The sequence below is a fragment of the Carassius carassius genome, chromosome 29 (genome assembly GCF_963082965.1).
Source record: "Carassius carassius chromosome 29, fCarCar2.1, whole genome shotgun sequence".
Taxonomy (NCBI): domain Eukaryota; kingdom Metazoa; phylum Chordata; class Actinopteri; order Cypriniformes; family Cyprinidae; genus Carassius; species Carassius carassius.
This window is the reverse complement of record NC_081783.1, coordinates 15,633,438-15,655,863: the sequence shown is the minus strand read 5'-3', so window position 1 is coordinate 15,655,863 and position 22,426 is coordinate 15,633,438. Positions and strand designations below refer to the sequence as shown.

The 22,426-nt window shown below is 37.7% G+C and overlaps 3 protein-coding genes across 3 annotated transcripts; 1 reads left to right on the top strand and 2 right to left on the bottom strand.

The window, feature by feature from the left end:
• Positions 1-667: 667 nt before the first annotated feature.
• Positions 668-2,051, top strand: LOC132110148 (short coiled-coil protein B-like). The gene is made up of 3 exons (XM_059516744.1): positions 668-833; positions 1,485-1,565; positions 1,685-2,051. The coding sequence occupies exons 1-3, from the start codon at positions 689-691 to the stop codon at positions 1,825-1,827; spliced, it is 369 nt and encodes a 122-aa protein (XP_059372727.1). The 5' UTR covers positions 668-688; the 3' UTR covers positions 1,828-2,051.
• An 841-nt stretch (positions 2,052-2,892) lies between these two features.
• Positions 2,893-19,576, bottom strand: LOC132109718 (alpha-1,3-mannosyl-glycoprotein 4-beta-N-acetylglucosaminyltransferase B-like). Its single transcript, XM_059516023.1, has 15 exons — positions 18,965-19,576; positions 18,363-18,515; positions 18,158-18,289; positions 17,388-17,521; positions 16,618-16,664; positions 16,413-16,526; positions 16,258-16,333; positions 16,061-16,175; positions 13,623-13,753; positions 13,416-13,523; positions 10,370-10,563; positions 7,459-7,537; positions 6,223-6,298; positions 4,830-4,942; positions 2,893-3,310 (listed from the first exon to the last, which is right to left on the bottom strand). Exons 1-15 carry the CDS (start codon positions 19,047-19,049, stop codon positions 3,293-3,295), a joined length of 1,575 nt encoding a protein of 524 aa, XP_059372006.1. The 5' UTR covers positions 19,050-19,576; the 3' UTR covers positions 2,893-3,292.
• A 1,016-nt stretch (positions 19,577-20,592) lies between these two features.
• On the bottom strand, positions 20,593-21,999 carry LOC132110147 (saxitoxin and tetrodotoxin-binding protein 1). The gene is made up of 6 exons (XM_059516743.1): positions 21,833-21,999; positions 21,564-21,706; positions 21,402-21,466; positions 21,210-21,320; positions 21,026-21,130; positions 20,593-20,756 (listed from the first exon to the last, which is right to left on the bottom strand). Exons 1-6 carry the CDS (start codon positions 21,947-21,949, stop codon positions 20,701-20,703), a joined length of 597 nt encoding a protein of 198 aa, XP_059372726.1. The 5' UTR covers positions 21,950-21,999; the 3' UTR covers positions 20,593-20,700.
• Positions 22,000-22,426: the final 427 nt, after the last annotated feature.

The window sequence follows — 22,426 nt, the reverse complement described above, 5'->3', positions numbered from 1 at the left end:
CGGTTCAACGTATTCATTGAAAGAATACAAACTTGACAACAAAATAAATACGAATAAACAAACAGATATAAGTGGTCCAATCCAGTACAAAAAGTGTCGAGTGTTCTCATAGTTTTCTTTTAATATTTTACTGAGGTCATATATTCAAGTAATTTTACATTACAAGTTCACATTTAATTATATTCCTAGCTTATGAATATAAATAAATGTGTAATAAAACATAAATTCCTTTTGTGGGCTCTAAAGGGTTAATACACAAACCATGACGTCAGACTAGAGAAGACGCCGCTGAGTAGTGTGGGACCTCTTCTGCCGGTCTGATTTCACATTGAAGAGGTTTGGATGTTTTTTAATACGATTTATTTTTATTTTGTGGATTTATATAGGTATACTTTAAAGCGAAGGACACCAACTGTGCTTCAGCTGGGAGTGTATTGGTTTTTATACCTCATCAGCTGTGTGTCAGCTAACCGCGGCTAAACTGAGTAACGTTAACGTTAGCAGTTTAACGATAAGATATGAAACTATTTCTTTATTCTGCTTACTTTGACTTAGGCCTTCTATAAAATTACGTCATGTTGTATAAGATATACAATCACAGTGCACAGTAACAGTTACAATGCGCATGCTATCCAGTTAAATGTGTAGCGCCCAGCATTGCAGCACCAATGAATACTCCACATTATGAATGAAAACCTCTTTGCAAACTCCCGGTCTGTGTCTTTACAGTTTCCATCAGGCCTGGACCTCATCCCGAAGTGTGTTCACAAGAGTCGCAGCCCTGCATTTCAAACCAGAAGACGAGTATTTCGCCATGAACTCTGACATGGATGGTGAGACACTGGAATCTGCAGCACACAACACATCTGCAGATTGTCTTTATGAAACTGACAGTTGATAAGTAACGTTACAGACTGATTCAAAAATACATTACATAACATTATAGATAACATGTATATCTATATATAGATAGATAGATAGATAGATAGATAGTAATTAATCTACTTTATTTCAGTAAGTAAATTAATAATCTTCAAAGAAACTCACATTCTGTTTCTTTTTAAACATTTCTCCTTTACTAGTTCAAAACATAAAAAAAAAAACATTTCTAACATATACTAATATTTAAATAATCTTTTAAATGCATATAAATTCTAATCTTTATTATCCTTGATTTTAGGAGTATATACCTTTCCAACTAAAACTAAATTTTAATAAAGGCTTAGTGTATGATCACCCTCAAATTGTTTTATTTTATATTCCATGGTAATTAAATGGCAAGTATAGCTAACCATTTTGCTATGTTCGATCAACGGGCAACAACAAAAAGGCAAAACCAAAATAAATGCATAATGTCTTGTTATCTGAACACAAGCCTTTTCCAACATTAGTCATTACTTTCTTTCTTATTAATAATAAGCGTTAAGGATTTTTTCAGTGACTCTGAGATTGCACAGTGTGTAACTCTTCAGTTTATCTTCCAGGTGACATTGAAAACCAGGTGGAGTTAGAGGAGAAGACCAGACTTATAAACCAGGTCCTTGAGTTGCAGAATACTCTTGAGGGTAAGTAATCCAAACTGCATGTTTTGTCACATAATGTTAACTAATGCTGGGTTCTTTAACCTTTTATTATATTATATAACATGCATTCATTTCTGTCTTTCTCTTTCTTGTTTTGACAGATCTCTCAGCTCGGGTGGATGCAGTAAAAGAAGAAAATCTGAAGTTAAAATCAGAGAATCAGGTTCTTGGGCAGTACATTGAGAACCTCATGTCGGCATCTAGTGTGTTTCAGACCACTGACTCCAAGAGCAAACGGAAGTAAGAGGGCATCCTCTCTCCCAGAATCCCTCGTGTAGACGCCAGCCCCACGTAGATAAACCCTTGCCATATCAGCTCATTTAAACTTTTTTGTTCCTTATGCCACTAAAATTATAAGTGTTTACATTTATTTTATTTATCAGTATTAATGTATTTTAACGTTTCATCTTCAATTTTTATTTAACATATTACATACTAAAATCATTTTAGAAAGATATTAACTTGTTAAACTAAGACCTTGTTATTTATGTTCAGACAGGGAATGAAATTAATATGATTTGTAATATTTTAAATTGTTTTGTCTCACTAAACAAATTGATAATTGATCAAAAATGTAACATGTATTTAATATTTTTGCTTTTTAGATGAGCGTACAGCTGTGATGCCATGACAGTTGCTGTTTGTCTGTATCTGTACTGATTATACTCCTGTTGAGAGAAAATATTTCAGGCCATTCCGATCAGGGAATGAAATTTTGAATGTGTAGAATCTTACCATATTGTGGCATTACAAATGCCAGTTTGAATTAAACAAATATAATTTGCTGTGCTGCGAGTCAGTCTTTAGCCCCCTGTGGTGGTTTGCTTCTCTGGGATTCAAGTCTACACGTATTCCACCTGAGTTTGGAGGATTGCTCCAGCTGCTCTCGTCAGAGGAGTGAGGAACTGAGTCTCATAGAGAAGCACTGCCTTTTTCTCCTCCACTATTGCTTTAAATTGTGAATCTGCATCTGAATGTGTGTCTCCCTCTTTCACAGGGTTACCAAAGGTGTTTGGAAGGACAAACCAACTAGTGTTTAAGCATGCAGTAAGAGTAAGCAAAGCCAGAATTAACGCTGAAATGTGTTCATTTTTATGTTAACCATTTTCTATTCTGGCTTGATTCATTGGCAGGCTGATGTTCTTAGTAAGTGTGAACATTAGGGTACTTGAGTCTAGATTATCTGTTTGTCTGACCAAAGAAAGCTGAGGTGAGTTATTTTTTTTTATTATTAAAATTAATTTTGCAATTCCACTTGATGATGCTATGTATGAAGAAATAACACCAGAACATGACATAGGCAGAAAAAAAAAACATAATTATGATGTCATGACAAGTTGTTACTAACATGTATTGATTTACTGACAAAGTCAAATATTTTCAGTATGATATGAAACATTGTCAAATCCCATATGTGTGGTCCTTTTTAGCAACATAACGCAATAATTTAAATAATTTAGAAAAAAATTAAAAAAATCAAAACATTCATGGGCCACAATAAACAATCGTGTAAACACTTTCCGCTCTCACACTGATGAGGGAACATCCTGTAATTCAGTATTAAGTTACACCTGAAGATAACACACAACAATGGCACTCCTTCAAGCATAAGGAACTTCCTTTTCACACCAGCAGCATGCACTGTTGTCCACCACAGGAGGTATTACATGTTACCATGTGGATCAAATTTCTCCTCTCTCCTCAGCTCATCAAACTTTAATAAAGATCTGTCAGAGAAAGAGACGTGACTATTAAGCAAACTTTTAGATACGGTGTCACAGCTGCAAACAAGGCTATTGAAAACTATCAGTGGGTCACAGGATTCACAAAAAGGCTGTTCCTCAAAAAGGCCATTTCATTTGTAGAAGTTTGAAAGATATTTTTATAGTTACACAGAAATATCAATAAGATGGTGACTGATAGTGACTACAATGGAAAACATACCCTGTTTCCCGATGTGCATACTATCTGCCCTAAATTGTACTGAAAATAGAATTGATAAAATTTGACTTATGTCAAATAGAATTTCAGATGGATAGTGTGCACATTGGCACGCAGGCATAGTGAAATACTCTGAATGAATTTCCAAGAATTTTGCTGAACATATTCAAATTAGATATCTCTGATGACAGACACACTTGGCCCTTTCTTTGTTAAGCATTGCTGGGTTGATCTCTAAAATATATATATTTTTTGCACTGTAAACTACACATTTACAGTTTTTAAGTAAATAGATGTTAAAATGAAGTATTGACTTTTATCAATTCACCTGCACTGTTATTTATGAATTTAATAATAAAAATAATTTGATTAACAATTAAAGAAATAAAAATGCTAATTTAGAATCTACAATTTGGACTAACTCTTAAAGACCTAAATCAAGTTGCTGATTTAGCAAACTGAAAAGTGAAATCAAAATCAAGCACTGAATGGTCAGTAAAATAATAGAAAGTTTTCTGAATAATAATAATAAAAAAAATTCAGTAAGAAAGAATAACAAAAATTGTGGGCTACAAGAAATGTTTAGATGCCATTTCTGCCAAAAGTGTTGTTGATAATGACAATCTACCAAAACAAATGCTGCAATAAAATCCTTGATTTATAACAATGTGAAATGTAAGAATGTTTTAAATGAAGGAAAATGTGGTAGCACTTTATTTTACAGTCCTGTTCCTCATGTACATACTATGTACTTATTATAGTAATTACAATAACTATGTAATAACTAGGTACTAACCCTGAACCTACCCCTAAACCTAACTCTACCCCATGTAGTTACCTTGTGTTACCAGAACTTTCTTAGATAAATACACTGTAAGTACACTATAAGTACATGTTAGTACACGTACTGTAAAATAAAGTACAACCGAAAATGTGTTAAATGTTTAGTTGGCGAAAGCTAACCTAACTTAATAGAACACAAAATAAACCACCCTAACAAGCCCTACGAGTGCTTTACTGGTTTTGTTCGTCATACAGAGGCCTTATGACCTCTTCTTTAGTTTCAATTGAAAAAATTTACATATGTGCTAATAAACCATTTTCCTGTTTGTATTCCTTGGAGATATGCCAACAAAATCGGGTTGGGTGTGTTTTTTGTTTTCATATTCATTGCATTTCTGTGAATTACATCCTACTCATGACAGCATAGCTTTCTCTGAATTAAGTGACTGTTATCTCAAGCCCTCCCCAATTAGGTGAGGCCTGTTTCTAAATGTTATTATAGATGATATGAATGCGGTTCACCTCACTGAGAAGGACCCAGACATCGGAATCAGAGTGAACCAGGAGTCGCATGGCCGCTATTTCTCCTAATGCTCCATCTACTTCCCCCTCAGCCACTCCATTCTTGAAAGAACCTAAGAAAACAGACGTGTGTGACATCACAAATTAAACAGAAACCACCTGAACTCTTTCAGTCATCAGATTGCATGACAGGTGCTTTAAACCGTGTTTTGATGCTGGTTTTCTCATACACACACACACATCCTGGTCTCAGACAATGGCCAAGCACATTCATGTTTTTACATAACCACTTTTGAGCTCAAGTTTCTTACTGTGGTTTGTCCAAAGGTAGTAAAACAAAGCGAGTGTGTGTATTACAGACACGCACATGCATACTTGCTCAGAGTCTGATAACCTTGTTTGATCATTAACGTCCTTAAAATACAATGTCATGGCTGTTGTGCCATTCAGATAGATCCGCAAATCCGTAATGTTTGTTTAAAATTACAGTGGTTGATTCTAAAACCAACTAGATTTCCTGATTCTAAATAAATGCAATACAGTTTAGATTTCTATTTCTTCCAATAACGAGTCCTATAAAGTCTTTTAAAGAATAAAACAGTCTCTTAAACTCACCAAATGGCACTTATTTGACTAAAATCACAATAAAAACATTAAAATTGTGAAATTTTATTACTATTATTATATTTTAAAACAATTATTTATTTGATGGAAAAGCTGAATTTTCTCAACCATTACTCCCAGTAGCCCCTCACTGCAGTACACAAGATCCATCCAGTGGGGTGGATATGGGTTTAGGGATCAGAGGGTGGCGATGGGAAGCTTCAGGGGATATGTAAGGTGGACCGAGTTCTGGGAGGTGGGACCGGTTCAAATGAAAGCATGTCACAATGAGGAAAACAAACAAAACTATTTTGCCAGACGTTGAATCAGACGTTTAGCCAACGGTCCGTGGGCGTGATGTCTGAGGCGGAGACTATAGTTTCACTACACTCAGTGCTCCACACTAGTGGGAAAAAGCCGCCATTCAAGAACTGTCAACTGACGTCGTAAAAATCATTCAGCTCTTTAATGGAAAAAACCAAACCAGTTACGAACCGGTTTTTGATACTCAAACCTATAACATGTGTTAACAGACGTGTGTTCACAAGCCTAGCTAGAGTTTCCTGTTATAATCCTGATTATCATCACAGCTAGTTTTACGAAAACTCATATCTAACTAATATCACATAGTTTTTTATGATGCATCAAAGTATCACATACAGTACTTGAAATTCAAAGTCCACTGACCATCGAATGATTGCACTTCATCTACATGTATTTATGCAAAATCTTACAAATGTGTGACAGAAAAGGAAAGACAAGAAAAAGGGAATCAATGATGGTTGATTACCTATCTGAACAAAGCCATCGGATGAGGGTTTACAGCAGGCTAATTCTCCTCTAGTGACCTTCTCTTTCACAGAGTTCTGTAAAACACAGACATCAGGAAGTATGTACAAAAGTCCTTGTCTAACAGGTTTAAGGTAAAGTCTGAACTAAAACACGATCTCAAAGGCTGCAAAGAACACAAATGTGGTTTTGAGTTTTCTGTTGTCTTAGAAGTGTTTACATGGCTAGCATGCACAGGAGCAAGGCCCCATCACGACAAGCAAATTAATACAAATGTACACTTAGAAAATGGGTGTAGTCATATATTTTCTAAGATACAATGCAATGTCTAAAGCTATGACAATTCCAACATACTGACACAAACTAAATCTGCCCATTTTTTTGTGCATCTTTGGTTCTGGAAGTATTTAAGGAATTTCAAGTATTTAAGACATTGAAGTGCTTAAGGTGTTAATGATAAGCGCACTATCTTACTTTTTATTGTTGTTCATCCCAGAACTGGTTGGTTTGCTTCATGACTCTTTGTTTAATTTCTTTGTTCTAATTTAAAGTAAAATTTTTTAATGAAGGAATGAATTACAACCGCATAAATCTTAACAAATGCCATAATCAAATAAGAAATACCAACACAATATAAAACTATAGGGGAGGTTTGCTAAGTAGGGAGACTAAATCACGTCATTTACAATGTATCATAGGTCAGCGTGGTCACCACTGAGCTAACTGATTTGTTGTGATTCTCTGATTGGTGGATCGTTCTCTTCAGGTTTCATGGGTAGTATAGTCCTTCACCAGACATTTTTTTTTACTGATTCTTTAACAGAACCTCATGGTCTTTCAGTCCAGCTCTTCACTATTTTGAACACTGAAAATTATGTGTTATTAAATGTTTGGGCACCAAATCAGCATGTCAAAATGACCATGTGACAATGAAGACTGGACTAATGGCTGCTGAAAATTCGGCTTTGCCATCACAGAAATTAATTACATTTTAAAATACATTCAAATAGAAAACAGTTACCTTAAACGTAATACAGATTTCAGACTATTACTGTTTTTACTGTATTTTCAATCAAATAAATGTAGCTTTGGTAAGCAAAATTCATTCAAAAACTCATTCTGCTCTCCCAATCTTTTGATCAGTAGTGTACATAGACCTTATTACACTGAACACTGTTATTTCACTGAAAGCGGATTTGTCACTTTTGAGTGCTATGATTTTTTTTTTATCACTTACATTATTAGGAAGCACCTCCACTGTTGTGTTGTAAAACCTGTCACCATTTGTCTCAATATTGCCAGATCGAAAAAGGTACCTAGAAGTGAGTGGAACACAAATATAAAAACACTAAATCAGTCAATGGAGGTTTCACTATACGTCTATTCGTGTCAACAAATTGCTCTTGCTATCTGAGTGGAAATGTTTCTAATGCCACAGATGCAGTTGATAGTTACAAAATGAATTTGAATGAAGCATCAGTGGAATTTATTTAACAAGTCAAAAAAACGGTCGAGGAATTTCTCTGGGCTCATTACATCACTCTTTATCAAGCGACAGATGCACTCATTAACCATGATTTCATGAAGACAGTACTGAGAAAGTTAAGATTTCTTTACAACACCTTCCTCAAATGTCAGCTAACACACTTAGTTTTTGGGAAGCTGTAAAATGAAATCAAATTATCTCCCATGTGTGTGCTTAAAGGGAATTTAGAAAGATTGCTGTCACCATGTATTCAGCTCCTAAATAAACATGGCCACTGGCCAGTATAAAATATCCTGCTCAGAGGAACTGAAACAGAAGCCATTGGTTCATATTCTTTTATCAGGGCAATATAAGAGCACACAAGCAGACAGCTGGGTACTTTTACACGGCCTTTGGGTTTTTACTTCTATTTATATATCCATGTAAAGAGATATTTACAATGCATAAAATAAGTAAACTCCCCTAAACATATCAAGCCATATCGAATTTACTTTTACAGATAAAGGGATAGGTTTCCCAAAAATATGCATGTGTGACTTTCAGCAGAACACTAAAAAAGATTTTAAACAACACTGGACTACACTGTATAAAAATGGTAACAGTGACTGCGTTTACATGCAGCCAATAACCCGGTCGCGCACGGCCATGTAAACACCGGCAAAAACCCGGTGTAACGAGATCAACCTTCATATTCATCCGGAAGAAGGAGGCGGGAACCGGCGGACAATCAAAAACATTTTAATAACAAAATAAACACAAAACAGCGCACCAGCCCCTCACGGACGACTGGTGCGCATAAAATAAAAACCAAAACACAACTAAAAGCCCAGGCCTGGTCCTCTCTCGTCCTTCACTGTCGTCGCTCCAGTTTTATATCCTTCCATCTCCTCCATGGGCCTCGAGACCGGTGGGACGAACAGGTGTAGTTCATCTCCAATCACTCCCCCGGCCTCGCTCCCATGTCCCTCGGCCCCGCCCCACTCGTCACATACCCCCATCGCCCCTCGCAGGCCGGGGGGTACTCCCTCCGGGGGGGCCGCTCACGGGGACCTGCGGGAACCTGGGGGTAGGACAGACGAGGCGAGAGAAAAGGAGATGGAAGGAGGAGCGACAGAGACGAGAGAGGGGAGAGAGGAAAAAAAAAAAAAAAAAAAAATTCCGGTTCCCAGACGCACCGCTGCTCGGCCCTCCACCAGCTGGGTGATCTCCTCCGCGGTGCCTGGCGGTGGCACTGGACGGCCCTCGGCGGACGGCACGACACTCCTCCGCCGCCCGGTGGACGGCGACGGCTCCTCCGGTTTTGGGCAGCCGGCAGGAGTCCCCCGTTCCCTGCTCCTCCGGATACCTTCACGGAGGCAGCAGGCTCCGGCCCCCTGGCGAACGGCGCCGACTCCTCCGCTCCCTCACGGACGGCAGCCGTCCCTCCCTATCGTGGGCGGTCGGCAGCGAGCTCGCCCGTCCCCGGCAACTCGCTCCAGTCCACCGCCTCGAGCGTCCATGGCGGCACACTCCTCGCCAGCTCGATGGCACCGCGGATTCACCACAGCGGCGAGGGATCTTCAGCAGCGCGTCCCTCCTTCTCCCGGGCTTCGGCACCACTGTAACGAGATCAACCTTCATATTCATCCGGAAGAAGGAGGCGGGAACCGGCGGACAATCAAAAACATTTTAATAACAAAATAAACACAAAACAGCGCACCAGCCCCTCACGGACGACTGGTGCGCATAAAATAAAAACCAAAACACAACTAAAAGCCCAGGCCTGGTCCTCTCTCGTCCTTCACTGTCGTCGCTCCAGTTTTATATCCTTCCATCTCCTCCATGGGCCTCGAGACCGGTGGGACGAACAGGTGTAGTTCATCTCCAATCACTCCCCCGGCCTCGCTCCCATGTCCCTCGGCCCCGCCCCACTCGTCACACCCGGATATGCTCATATTTAAAAACCGGGACATTATACCTGGGGTACCCCTTTTCTAACCCGAATATTTGGTCTTGTAAACGCGTTTCGGCATATCCCCATCAAAATGTGTGTTCTGCGCATGTTCTATTCGCAAGGAATCTTGGTCTTTTGAGTAGAGACGGCGCATAAAAAACCCCCGCGTGCAGTATAGAGGCACAGTAGTTTCAAGTGCTGCTGGTGGATCAGTACCAGCGCCAAAGCGCAAACAAATACTATCGCTATCTGCCCCAAACTATTCATTATCCGCCTGCTGCTGCTGTTGTTGTTGTCGTCTTTGGATATAGGAAGAAGAATCGGAAATTACGCATATTGCGTCTTGTTGTCCATACGTCCAGACGCTAACCGTGCGTCGCCGTTTACATCGGGATTGGCGACTGATTACACATTCCATGCATACAGGAGTAACTCTCTCTGCTCACGCATGTAAACGGGTTATCCCGAATGTTTCAGAAACTCGAATAGTGACCTTAACCCGACCATAACCCGAATTTTAACAGCATGTAAACGTAGTCACTGTTCTATCCTGCTTTTGAGTTTTGCAAAAGAAATGAAGTCACACAGTTTTGTAAGGACATGAGGGTAAATGACCGAATTTTCATTTTCTATCGATACACAAACTGGACATACATGCTGGAACTTTAACAAGACTGCCTGTTACACTTTGTATACTCATCAAATGAATGTCCTGCACTGGCGCCTCACCCTTTGACAGCTTGAGGTGTGGTAAAAGTAATGAGGACGTAATCTCCTCTTTTAGGTGTGAGGCCCCAGAAGAAGTCTTCTCCGCTGTAAGCTCTCTCCAGAGTGTGAGACATGTATTTCTCCAGACTGGTGCTGAGTTCTGCTGGCGGGTTATAGTGGCCTTTGAACAGCACTTGATTTCCAAAGTCTTTATCCTGTAATCACATAAAGACACAGATATATACACACCTATATATACATACCTACTGAGCTGACTTTGTCTGACTGCTATTGTCTACACAGATTTCTAACTGAAATAGAACCTAATAAGTGAGCGATTTGGAACGCTCTACATAGGTATCATATGAAGTACACACATTTTTTTTTTTTGCGAGTTCTGTCACTTCAGTTGGCCTGACTGTTGATTTAGTGACAGGATCATGTGTTGTATTGTCCTTTCTTGTCCTTGTGTGAGTGTAAGAGCTCAGGGATTGTTCATTCTTTTGTATATGTATTGTGTTTGGGGCTTGGTGTCTGGATCCTGACAATCCTGTCTACTTTGGTTTCAGTCCTGGGATCCTGACATTCAGGCTCCAGGCACTTTCGTCTGCGTAATGTCTTGTTTTCTGTAGTGCACACTAGAGTCCTGCACGGGTTCGGGTACCCACGGGTGACCCGCAAATTTGGCTGAAACGGGTGAAAAATATCCAACTGTGTCTGATACGGGTGCGGGTCGGGTCGGACACAGGGGAAACACGGGTCTAAACACGGGTTCAAAACAGTCACGTGCAAACGGAAATAAACCTATGTTTCACTTTTTAAAAAATCACAACCGCACCAACAGCTGCATGAGTCATTAGTTAACAGACGTAAAAGATCAGCCAGCTGTTTTTTTTTCATTGTTTTTGTTTTCCGTTTATATATATATATATATATATATATATATATATATATATATACACACACACACCGTATATAAGTCACACTTTTTTTTTTTCATAGTTTGGCTGGTCCTGCGAGGTGCGACTTATTTATCAATATTAATTTGACATGAACCGAGAGAAATGAACAAAGAGAAAACATTACCGTCTACAGCCGCGAGACGGCGCTCTATACTGCCAGAGATGCTGCTCAGTGCTCCTGTAGTCTACACAGAGCGCCCTCTCGCGGCTGTAGACGGTAATGTTTTCTCTTGGTTATTGGTTCTAAATGAATGCGACATAGTCCAGTGTGACTTATATGTTTTTTTCCTCATCATGACCTATTTTTGGACTGATGTGACTTATACTCAGGTGCGACTTATAGTCCAAAAAATACGGTATATATATATATATATATATATATATATATATATATTACAGAATCTGAATTAAAATGTGCTTGATTTAAGCCTATTTCAAAATTTGTGTCATAAAATTATATCGCGCATACAGCTCAACTGACGCGATCGTTATAAAGGTGTTTAAACAATAATACACTTCCAATGCATGTATTTGACAATCGGAAAATCAGATATTTCATTCCATAGCGAACACATTTGTGAATATGGGACTAATCTAGGCTATCCAGGGTTGTTGTTGTTTTTTTTGTGCAGCTCATTCACATGTGCGCTCTGGCACAGATCCGCCTCTATCGATACTCTGCTGTGAACCGTTCGACTTGAAGCACAACCTCAGACGGTGGTATGATTCGCTCTTTTGTTGTTCTGTTTTCTTTCAGGATCAAAAATACAACAAATGAAAGCATTTATCTGTATTTCCGACTGATGAGAACTATGCATATACATTCATAAATCAGTCAATTTTGTATTTCATTATGAGATATTTTATTCTAATATGATCAGTGACTCAAGCACTGATGGACCAAAGAGCAAGTATTTAGACATTTGCAGTAAAAACGTGAAATATAAATTTGCAGAAAATGCATTTAATACCAATATATTGAAACGTCTGTTTATATACTCCATTAATAAAGGAGTCCAGACATTGGAAAAATATCAGTCCACATGCGTTTTATATTTAATATGAGGGAAATAGACATGCATGCATGACACAAAAAATATTTAACTGTTAGGTAGAAAAATATATTTTTTTTATTCTGTCAATTACACTAAGGTTATTACATTGTCTGCTATATATTTGCTTCTTATGTATTAAATACGGGCAATTGATTGATAAAACATTGATCAAAATTAAGATAAAATGTATAAAAAACAAGAGTTCTTTTAAAACATCTTTTAAAAAGAGTTTTCCATAAATAACTTCTGTATGACCTGGCAATAAAATTTGAAAAAAGTGTGTCTAATGTGATTGGCTTAACTGATTTGATTTTGGGTGCGGGTCGAATGTCGATTCTATTTTAAGCGGGTCGGGTTGGGTGCGGATTTTAATTAGTGCTGCTGTCAGAAGACGGGTCGGATGCGGTTTTAAGCACTGTGGGTACGAGCGGGTGTGGATTTACAAAATCGGACCCGTGCAGCTCTCTGGTGCACACACTTATGTTTATATTCATTTGCTGTGTGCACTTCTGTCTTGAGATTGTGTTTGTGTTTTTGTTGATTTAAAAAATTTCTGTTTAAAAAGACCTTTTGAGTACAGTTTAGATGTTCTGCATTTGGTTCCTGACAAAAACTAACTAGCCTTTAATTTTAGCTTTCTGGACACACTGGGAACTTTGTTTTGCAGCACTTTTAATGGGACTGTTTTTTTAAAGGTGAAGTGTGTAATTATCTTGAACATTAAAATCCTTCCTCATTGCCCTGTTTATTTTTCAGAGGGAACTACATGTAACCCTCAAATGTACATCAAAAACTAAAAATAAATAGTGACATTAGTACACCAGAAATGAGGCACTTCACCTTTAAAACGAATTACATGGGTTGTGTCATTATGAATTTGTAAATCATTATGGAAATAGAACGTGCTAATTTAAATAATGTAAATGTCCTGTTTGCAATGTAGATTTTAGTCAATGTAGTCAGTTTTAGTTTTATTTAACTAAAACGAGACCTTAGCACATATACACCTTTTAAAAAATCTTCATACAAGGAAGAGGAAGTTTTTATTACCTTTAGGTTTTGAATTTTACCGGTGAGTGAAGAATGCAAACCGACATGCTGAAACAGGGAGGGTTTGTAAGTTCTCTTCAGTTGGGCCTTCTCATTATGGCAGTGTTTCTAAGTGCAATGAATTACAACAATAAACAAATATCTTCACAAACAAAATAAATAAATAACAAGCAACCAAAAATAAGTAAATATTATATTCAAACTTACTAAATCTTTCTCTGGGTTACACACTTTAACCCACAAGATGTGATCGAGCAGCCAATCGATTGGCTTGTCTTTGTGAAACATCAGGAAGAACTCCACAATCATTGGCAGATCTGATGTGCGGAAAAGCTTGCCTAGAATATAAAAAATGAGCGATATACTCAATTTCATGCTAGGGCACAACTAGATTTGCTCATAGTAAACAGTATCTATGGGAGCTTTGAGACACTGAATATGTTCTTTGAAATCTGATGCTACTCTGAGAAAACCTGGTTGATCATTTGAATAATCAAGAGGATCTGAACTGAAACATTTTAAAGGCTTATGTAAATAAGCAAATGCTAGCAGAAGCTGCGTTTGTTTTAGAGCCCGACCGATATATCGGCCGGCCGATATTATCGGCCGATATGAGCTTATTGCATTTAAATCGGCATCGGCGTTTATAACGGCCGATGAAACATGAGAAACAGAGTCTCATGCTTCACTCATGTTATGAGTGTTGCATGGTTTGCCCACCAGAGGGAGCTCTCCAACTCCCCAGTTGCAACAGCGCCAGAAATCCACAAAGAAGAAAGCGATCAGCCAAGCCTCTCTGGCCAAGCCACGGAGATGTACAGTTTTGACGGTGAGTCTGTCGTTCCTCATGTGAAATGATTTAGTTCATACACTTTATATAAAAACGGGGTGGTAGTTCTAGCTAACGGTCCTATCATTATCACTTCTTAATATTCTGTAACATCACTTACAGCCGCTAATGCATTGCTATTTTAGATTAGCCACAGAGATAATACCATGTTTATCAGTGGAAGAGCGCGAACGTCAATAAGAAGTCAAACTATAACGTTAGCGTTTAACTTAAAACAAAAACAATATCTGCAGTGTTTCCCACATAATGACCGCGTAACTGTGGCAGTGGGGCGCGTGTAGTCAATGACTAGAAGTTATGTACAGAGTGCCTCGAAAAAACAACAACTGTTATGTTATTCTAACGCTAATATAGCTTCCTTTTTAGCAGGCCCCTTAAATGCATTGTTTGAAGGTGGTTTTTCTCAAAATTGACAGCGGTGTGTTCATGACACTAACGTTAACCATTCAACTTCGAATTGATTCCGTAATCTTCCGGTAACAGTAGGCTAACTTTACGTTCGCCAGCGCATTACAATGTTTTGATTCAGACTGCACAAAGAGAAGTGGAGAAGATATACGGGTCCGTTGTAAATGTGTCTGTGAGAGCAAATATAGTGTAGTTACAGTAACTACAGTAGCTGCGTCAGAAATGATTAAACCAGAGGGGACATGTAAATAAATGTGAGCTGAACAAGCGCTTTTTTCTTTTTTTTTTTTCTTTTTTACAGATTGTTTCAAAGCAGCTTTACAGACATAACAGGAAAATGTTGTAATAATATTGTTAAATATAAGTAGGTAATAGGTAATACCTGCAGCCATATCATATAGCTGGTGTGTGGTGGGCGTTCTGGCGCACTATGGCTGCCGTCGCATCATCCAGGTGGATGCTGCACACTGGTGGTGGATGAGGAGATACCCCCAGACTATGTAAAGCGCTTTGAGTGCCTAGAAAAGCGCTATATAAATGTAATGAATTATTATTAATTATTATTATTATTGCTTGACAAATAAAAATATATATATATATATTTCAAATTTTTGCCTATGTAGGAGATCCCAGTTTATTATTATTATAATTCTAATGATGACATGAGTAATGATACATGGTGATATTAATACACATGCTTATTCTTTCTCTGTCTCTCTTTCTGCCTACAGATGGCTGAAAAAGGTGAATGCTATAGCAGCAAAGTGTGGGACTACTTCTGCAAATACTTTAACTTTAGTATTATAATTTATTTACAGTACACACACAGACTGTTAAAACCAGCTTCAACTGGAAGAAAGTAAAAGTGTTAAATGTTTAAAATCAGACTGTTTTTTGATCATTAAAAAATATAAACATTTGATGTGCAATTGTTTAGTCATTGAGACTGTAATCTAAGGCTTTTTTTTACATAAATCCCTTCTGGACAATGGTTTATACAGCCCACATACAAAGAACAGGCAGATATTTTGCTATTGAATGTTGTGTTAGTGCAGTTTATAGGAAATGGGTCTAATATCCAGTTTATTTTCAAAATCAAAATATCGGCTTATAGATCGGCTCTTTTCGAGTTAATATCGGCACCGGCCCCAAAAAATCCATATCGGTCGGGCTCTAGTTTGTTTCTTTAACAAATAGGGCTCATGTTTCCTTACTTTTTATTTCTGATCCTCTTGACACGGACTACTAAAAGATATCTCATCGCTATTGTTAAAAGGTGTACAAATAAGAAAACAGCAGACAAATGAAACAACTGGCCAAACAGAAATGGTGGGAGAGGTTAGAAAAAAGACAGGAAATCAATGAAGGGAGAGGACAAGACACTGACCAATGAATCCCAGCTGGGAAAACTCCAGGAAAAGCCACTGCTCGGAAAGCACCTGCTCTATATGTTTTTTCATGGACTCAAAAAATCCTTGCTTTGCTACAATATCATCCTCAAGCTGAAACACATATGCACAGACTGATAAAGGCAATGAAACATAGAGCTAACAATGAGTTGTAGGACAGGGTCTTTGGCATTACCTGGACATAGTATGTGCCCTTAGACTGCGCATACAGCATGAGGAAACTGTAGTCAAGGTTCTGCTTGGTCCTCCATCTATGAGCGGTAAAACATGCTTCACAATTAAGACACCATCTATTTCAAGTTTCATTAGCACAAGAGCTGAATCTCTAACCTGACTCGCTCCTTGGGGTCTCCAAATGTTTCCTTCAGGTTACTTAAGTCTGGGTAATAGTGAGGAGATGGAGAGATCACCTCTATCACTCCGGAACTGACGGCATCTGGGAGACTACACAGAGTCAAATACACAGTTACTAGCACAGCGAGCTTAAAGAAACACATCTTGCATGAAGCAGACGAGTAAATAATGAAACACTCACTTGGTCTGTACACTCTGGACAACTTCTTTCACAAATGTGGCATTTGTCTACGAGAAGAATGAAAATACTCAATGAAAATAACAAGGAACGCTATCGTTCAAAAGTTTGTGATCATTAAGATTTTTGGTAACACTTTATTTTAAGGTGTCCTTGATACACGTTACATGGACTTACTATTAATTTTGGATATTAACATGGAAGTAACTCTAACCATGTAGAAGTAGTAGCCCTTTATTGTCACTAGTCACAAGTACCAGCAATTTGCACAAAAATATTAAGAATTGAAAGTGATTTTAAAATGCAACATTCAGCATCTTTGAGTGATTTCTGATGGATCATATAGAACAATGAAAACTGGAGTAATGGCTTTATTTTTGGGTACAATGTTTGACCTTCATGTCAAAAGTTTAAGATCAGTAGAACATTTATACATATTGTGACACATTTTTGCTGCAACTTATTGTATTTAATGAGCCCAAAGATTCGCATTAGTTCAGATCAGCCAGAGAAAAGATGCCTACATGAAAACATGTAAACAAAAATCTGTCAAAGCATTAGGAAGTAGGACCTTTTCTATGTATTCAAACACCATCAAAATCCCAGGATAAAAATCAGCTTCAACAACTCATAATATAAAATCGCTTGACATGAAAGAGTTAAGGAATGAACTGATATAGAACCATAAAGTTTGATGCAACCTTACAAGAGCAATAAAACAGATAAAGCCAGGAGAGATATATGAGAACAAAAGAACACAAGTAAATGGTTACCTCAGCAATAAAGACTACAATGACAATATCTTTCCTCTCTGCAGTTGAAAGGTCATATAGGAGAGACTGGAGTGTGTTCACTAGATAACTCTGTTTCTGCCTGTGCACGGTTGGTACTCCTAACACCAGAGACACTGCGTAAACAGTTAAAACTGTGTGTCAGCTTGTCTTGCAATGGTGACCGCAATACTGTGGTTGTGTAAAATATGTACAATTATTAGAAACTATAAAACTGAATAAGTAAATGAAACATTATGATAACATATGTTGAGTAATTAAATAAAACATCATAATACAACATATCTCATGTTAGATTTGCTAAAAAAAAAAGAATAGTGTTATTGTTTCAGAGAAGGGGTTTTTAAGGGTTAATTAGGCTTTCTAATAAAATGCTGTAGCTGGGATGCTTTGCTGCTTTCATGACACTCAGCAGGTGCATGCACAATATTTGCAGTGTAGCAGCAGCTATAGCTGATTTAAGAGACACACGAAAGAAAAGAGCAAAATTGATTATGCAAAGAGGTATAGAAAAGAAAGCCAATATAATTTCACAATGTAAATATTGCAATGATATATTTGCTTGTGGTTACATTTTATGAATCAGAGACTTAGATCTTAGCTTCTTATGCAAAAGATAGACTTTTACACAGAAGTTTAACACAGTAAGACATCAATATTACTTATGACATGAATGTTTAAATCAAATTGAATTGCTACAACTGCATGCACAGTAACAATACAATCACAAAAAATGATAATGGGAGTCAGACCTCCAGTGCGTCGCTGTCCCAGATGAACGATGGGTTTCAGACTGTCCTTATGCTCCTTCAGGTGAGGCAGGTAGATGTAGGCATTAGGCTGCGAAGGCAACAAGCGCCGAAGGACCCTCTCTTCTAATAAAGCTAAAATTGCAGATGAAATACTGAATAACTGTACAGACGCGAATATTACAGCTAGAAATGTGCTTGGACTCACCTGAGGAGTTACTGATTGTGAGATTCGATGGAGCAATGCTGCGGTTTTGAAGTTGATCTAGCACTTTAAGCAGCTCTTGTGATAAGACCTCTCCTCGTTGTTCTGCCCGCAGTAACCTCTCATAGACCAAATGGAGCTCCGACGGCAAGTTACCTGAAACACAGCATGAGTTTTGATATATGTACAGTAGGAAATGTACAAAATATCTTCATTGAACTTAATAAACTAACGATTTTTGGCATAAGAAAAACATTTTGACCCATACAATGTATTTTTGGCTATTATTACAAATATACCTGTTTTACCTAAGACTGGTTTTGTGGTCAAGGGTCACACATGGAAAGAATTCCTGCAATACCAGTTTGTTTGGCGTACAGACATCTGGCATTGCAGGTCTGACAGGTTGACAACCGACTGAGGACTAACTAAAGAACTAACTAAACATGTCATGTCATAGAATCTCTCAAAAATTCATCTCTCAGCAACTCATGTCCAAAGAGTAAGTACATAACATGTCAAACAATAAAAAACAAGAAAACTGTTCATAAATGTAAATTCCGTATAATCAATCAGATGATTTCATACAGGCTGATAGCGCTCACCTGACTTTGATGAGCGCCAGGAAGTTAACGTCAACACAAATAAAAAACCCGCGAAGAAGAACAGTTTGCCATGCCAGGACCTCATCTCAGTCCACAGAAATACCAGAATCCTAGCTAGGCTACTATTGAGGACCAGGCAAAATCCTCAAGATAAAACAATTAACAAAGGTTAGTTACTGCTTCTTCCCCGCGATGAACTGGGAAAAAAAAGTCACAATTTGACGAAAATCCCTTTGAAATGCATCCTACTTTGTGAGACCAGGCCAGCTCCACGAATTGTCACGAATCGAAGAACTTGGCAGTGATCTGCTCACACCTGCAGACCGCGACAGTCCCATCCTCCACCTGTCCTGCTCATGAATATTCATCCCGTCGATGCATATTCACGACGACGCGGCTGACATGAGTGTAGTAGCCTACTCATCTTCACACGTTGCGTTTAAACGTCTCTCAGATTAGTTTTCCCCCTCTCTATCTGTTTGTCTCAGATTTTGATATAATGTGTAGGCTATCTGCTTCAATGTAGGCTAAAGTAGTTTAAAACTACCCCAATGAACTGTAATTAATGTCTAGTCAATCTAGGCCTAACCTTACCTAAATAAAACACCTGTTCTTCAGGTGTTCTTCTGACTCGGTGAAGGATTGTGTGAAAAAAGTGACACCTAGGGGTGCAACCCTAACAACACTGAAAACCTGAACCTCTTATAGTTTTGCATTAGTAGATTTGGTAGTTTTCTAGTTACTATACTTGGCTATACGTCACGCCACTTTTGTCACTTTTTGAATATATTTAACCTGCAGTTACAAATACATTAATACTGTTTTGATATGTTAAACCTAAAACTATATTTGAAATGAAAAAACAAACAAACAAAAAATTTTTTTTAAAAGATACTTTGTGTGAAATTAAATCCACCATTAAATCCACCAGTAGGTGACTGCAAGTTACTGTTGTTAATTAGTGAGTCATTGCGACTGAACCGAATCATTTAAACGGTTGATTCATTCAGGAACGAAACCCCATTGATATGTTGCTCAGAGATGCAAATTGGAATTATATTTGTTAGCGAAATAGAACAAAAACAGTCAATATTGTGTATCAAACGTACGTGTCGTAATATTCAATTCTTGTTTATTTAACTGCTGTATAAAATCACATTTGTAATCATGCTGCTTTTTGATGAAAAAAACGTCCGTCTTCGCGTGATACTGATTTACTGTATTGTACATTTCTGCCTCTGAGAGGCAGGGCTTCACTTCTGCGGCTCTTCGGCTGTCAGTGATGCGCATGTGCCGATCAATATGTGCTATATAACCCCTCAGAACTTCAGAAGAGGATTTCAGGTAATTTTGCTGAGCGGATCAAGTAAATATGTAGTACTGTTTTTCCCCTGAAGTGATGCAACAGGTTCTTTGAATTCTGTGTAATAGGGCAAAACTCTGGACTTTGGGCAACTAGGAAACGCCCTTGTCAGAATGACTAGGAGCTTTTAGAAATGAGGACAATCCCAAAAATACTGAACATAACCACACAGTCATATTTACAATAATTAGTTTTCTGATTTAAAGCATGTAACAGGTGTGAATGTGATTTTTTTGGTTATTATTGAACACACACACATATACAATAATGAATAACAAATATTCTTTATTCAATTTCACTCTCATGTTGGTTTTCTTGTCATGGTGGTTCTTATGAATTTAGTTTGCATAAAAATGTTTCATGTATGCATGCATTATTGATCTGATTTGTCCAAACTTGGCTTCTGGTGAGATGAGCGGTCACAGAATTCTGCAATAACAGAAGAAGAAAAACAACAACTTTTTCTTAATGTGCAATGTTTTTGCAATTAATTCGGTGTCAATTAATTCTGATTTCTTTTTTGATTTGGTGGTTAATTATGACATGGACTTGTTTTTTTTTTTTTACAGATTTGCCTGTAAAATCATGTTTTATACATATGTGATACTGAATCTCACATGACCAGGAGCTGTTTTCTCGCAATCACTACTAATATATGTTGCTTTTCAAATGAAAACATACTTGAAACCCAAACTGACCTGTCACTCCATCATAGGAGTACTGGGTTTCTCTTTTGAATCCAAGACACTCAGCTTGCTTCCAGTAGGTGTCCATGTCAGACTGGGTTGAGTTGCTCTCTCTCTCTGCGGAGCGAAGAAGTAAACAGAATGTCATGGTTTACATAATTTTAACAGGATGTAATCTATGGATTTTATGACTTACTGAAAAAGTACAGAGACTTTATGGTCTCATTTTTGAATTGGCTGATGAAGCTTATGGTGGTACAGTCAGGACAGGATGGCAAGAACTTGCCTTCTGTTATTGTGCCATTCTCTGTGGAGCAAATACCAGCATAACATTCGTTAGTGCTCAGAACCCGTGAGTTTTGGCTCAAATAAGCTTTTGTTAACTTACCATTAACATGAAAAGTATTATCTTTAACAGTTCCGTTGAAGTTGCTAAATTCACACTTTCCTTTTCTGAGAAGGAGAGAGATACCAGATTTAGAATGCTGGCCATCATAATGAGGAAATTCATTCAGATTAGCAAAACATGTTATAAATAGGACAGTCTTACAGCATGTTCCCTTGACTGAGGGTTAAAGTGTTTGCAAGAGTGCTGGGCCCAAACTCTACCCATGAGCTGTTCACCGTGTTCAAGATATCTGTAAATAAGTGGTGATCAGCTATGCCTTCAAGGAAGATCCATTTACCCATGATCTATTTAGAAGAGAAAAGAAGTTGTGAAATATAAGCCCTTTATATCATTTCTAGTAGTGTTAGTTTGCTATATATATAGTTTGCTAAGAATACTTGCACTAAAATATATTAATATTATGCACTTACACTTTTATTGTCATCCTCCAGGGTTAGTGGTGTTATAAGATCCTTACAGTCTGGCAGAGATGCCTGACTCAAACTTAACAGGCCCATAAGAGCAGTCAAGACCACCGAAGAGGACATTGTAGCACTCCAGAAGAGGATTTCAGATTATTATGCTGCATCACCTGGAGAACAAGTACTTTATATAGAACCACTTATCACATATTATCATCTGGGTGTCCTGAAGTGATGCAACAGTTTGCTTTTTTTGTGAAGCCAGTGCCAGTAAATCTAATGAGTTAAAAGGGTAAAATTGTGGACTTTATGGAACAGGTAATTCCTGAGGTTACACAATATGCAAATAATTGTGATATAAAGTAATGTTCTTATTTTTCTTTTTATTGGTATAATCTTCAGGTACATGTTTAAAAAAAAAAAGAAAATTGAGGAAATTGATAAAAATTGCATTTTTTAAATATATTATTAATAATAATAGTATCCATAAAATATATTAAATCAAATTTACATTGCATTTTTATTTTTATTTAATTACAATAGAGTTTGTTCTGTAAATGACACTTTACTGATCTTCACAGATCCTTCCATCCGTCCGTCCAT

Excerpts from the sequence above, each read along its gene's own strand:
- LOC132110148 (XM_059516744.1), top strand. The coding sequence starts at position 689 with ATGAAAACCTCTTTGCAAACTCCCGGTCTGTGTCTTTACAGTTTCCAT. Across the intron at positions 834-1,484 it reads CATGAACTCTGACATGGATG|GTGACATTGAAAACCAGGTG; the intron begins GTGAGACACTGG and ends TTTATCTTCCAG. Across the intron at positions 1,566-1,684 it reads GTTGCAGAATACTCTTGAGG|ATCTCTCAGCTCGGGTGGAT; the intron begins GTAAGTAATCCA and ends TTGTTTTGACAG.
- LOC132109718 (XM_059516023.1), bottom strand. The coding sequence starts at position 19,049 with ATGAGGTCCTGGCATGGCAAACTGTTCTTCTTCGCGGGTTTTTTATTT. Across the intron at positions 18,290-18,362 it reads CACAATCAGTAACTCCTCAG|CTTTATTAGAAGAGAGGGTC; the intron begins GTGAGTCCAAGC and ends CTGCAATTTTAG. Across the intron at positions 13,524-13,622 it reads GTAACCCAGAGAAAGATTTA|AAACACTGCCATAATGAGAA; the intron begins GTAAGTTTGAAT and ends CATTGCACTTAG.
- LOC132110147 (XM_059516743.1), bottom strand. The coding sequence starts at position 21,949 with ATGTCCTCTTCGGTGGTCTTGACTGCTCTTATGGGCCTGTTAAGTTTG. Across the intron at positions 21,131-21,209 it reads AAAGTCTCTGTACTTTTTCA|AGAGAGAGAGCAACTCAACC; the intron begins GTAAGTCATAAA and ends TTCGCTCCGCAG. Across the intron at positions 20,757-21,025 it reads CTCCTATGATGGAGTGACAG|AATTCTGTGACCGCTCATCT; the intron begins GTCAGTTTGGGT and ends CTGTTATTGCAG.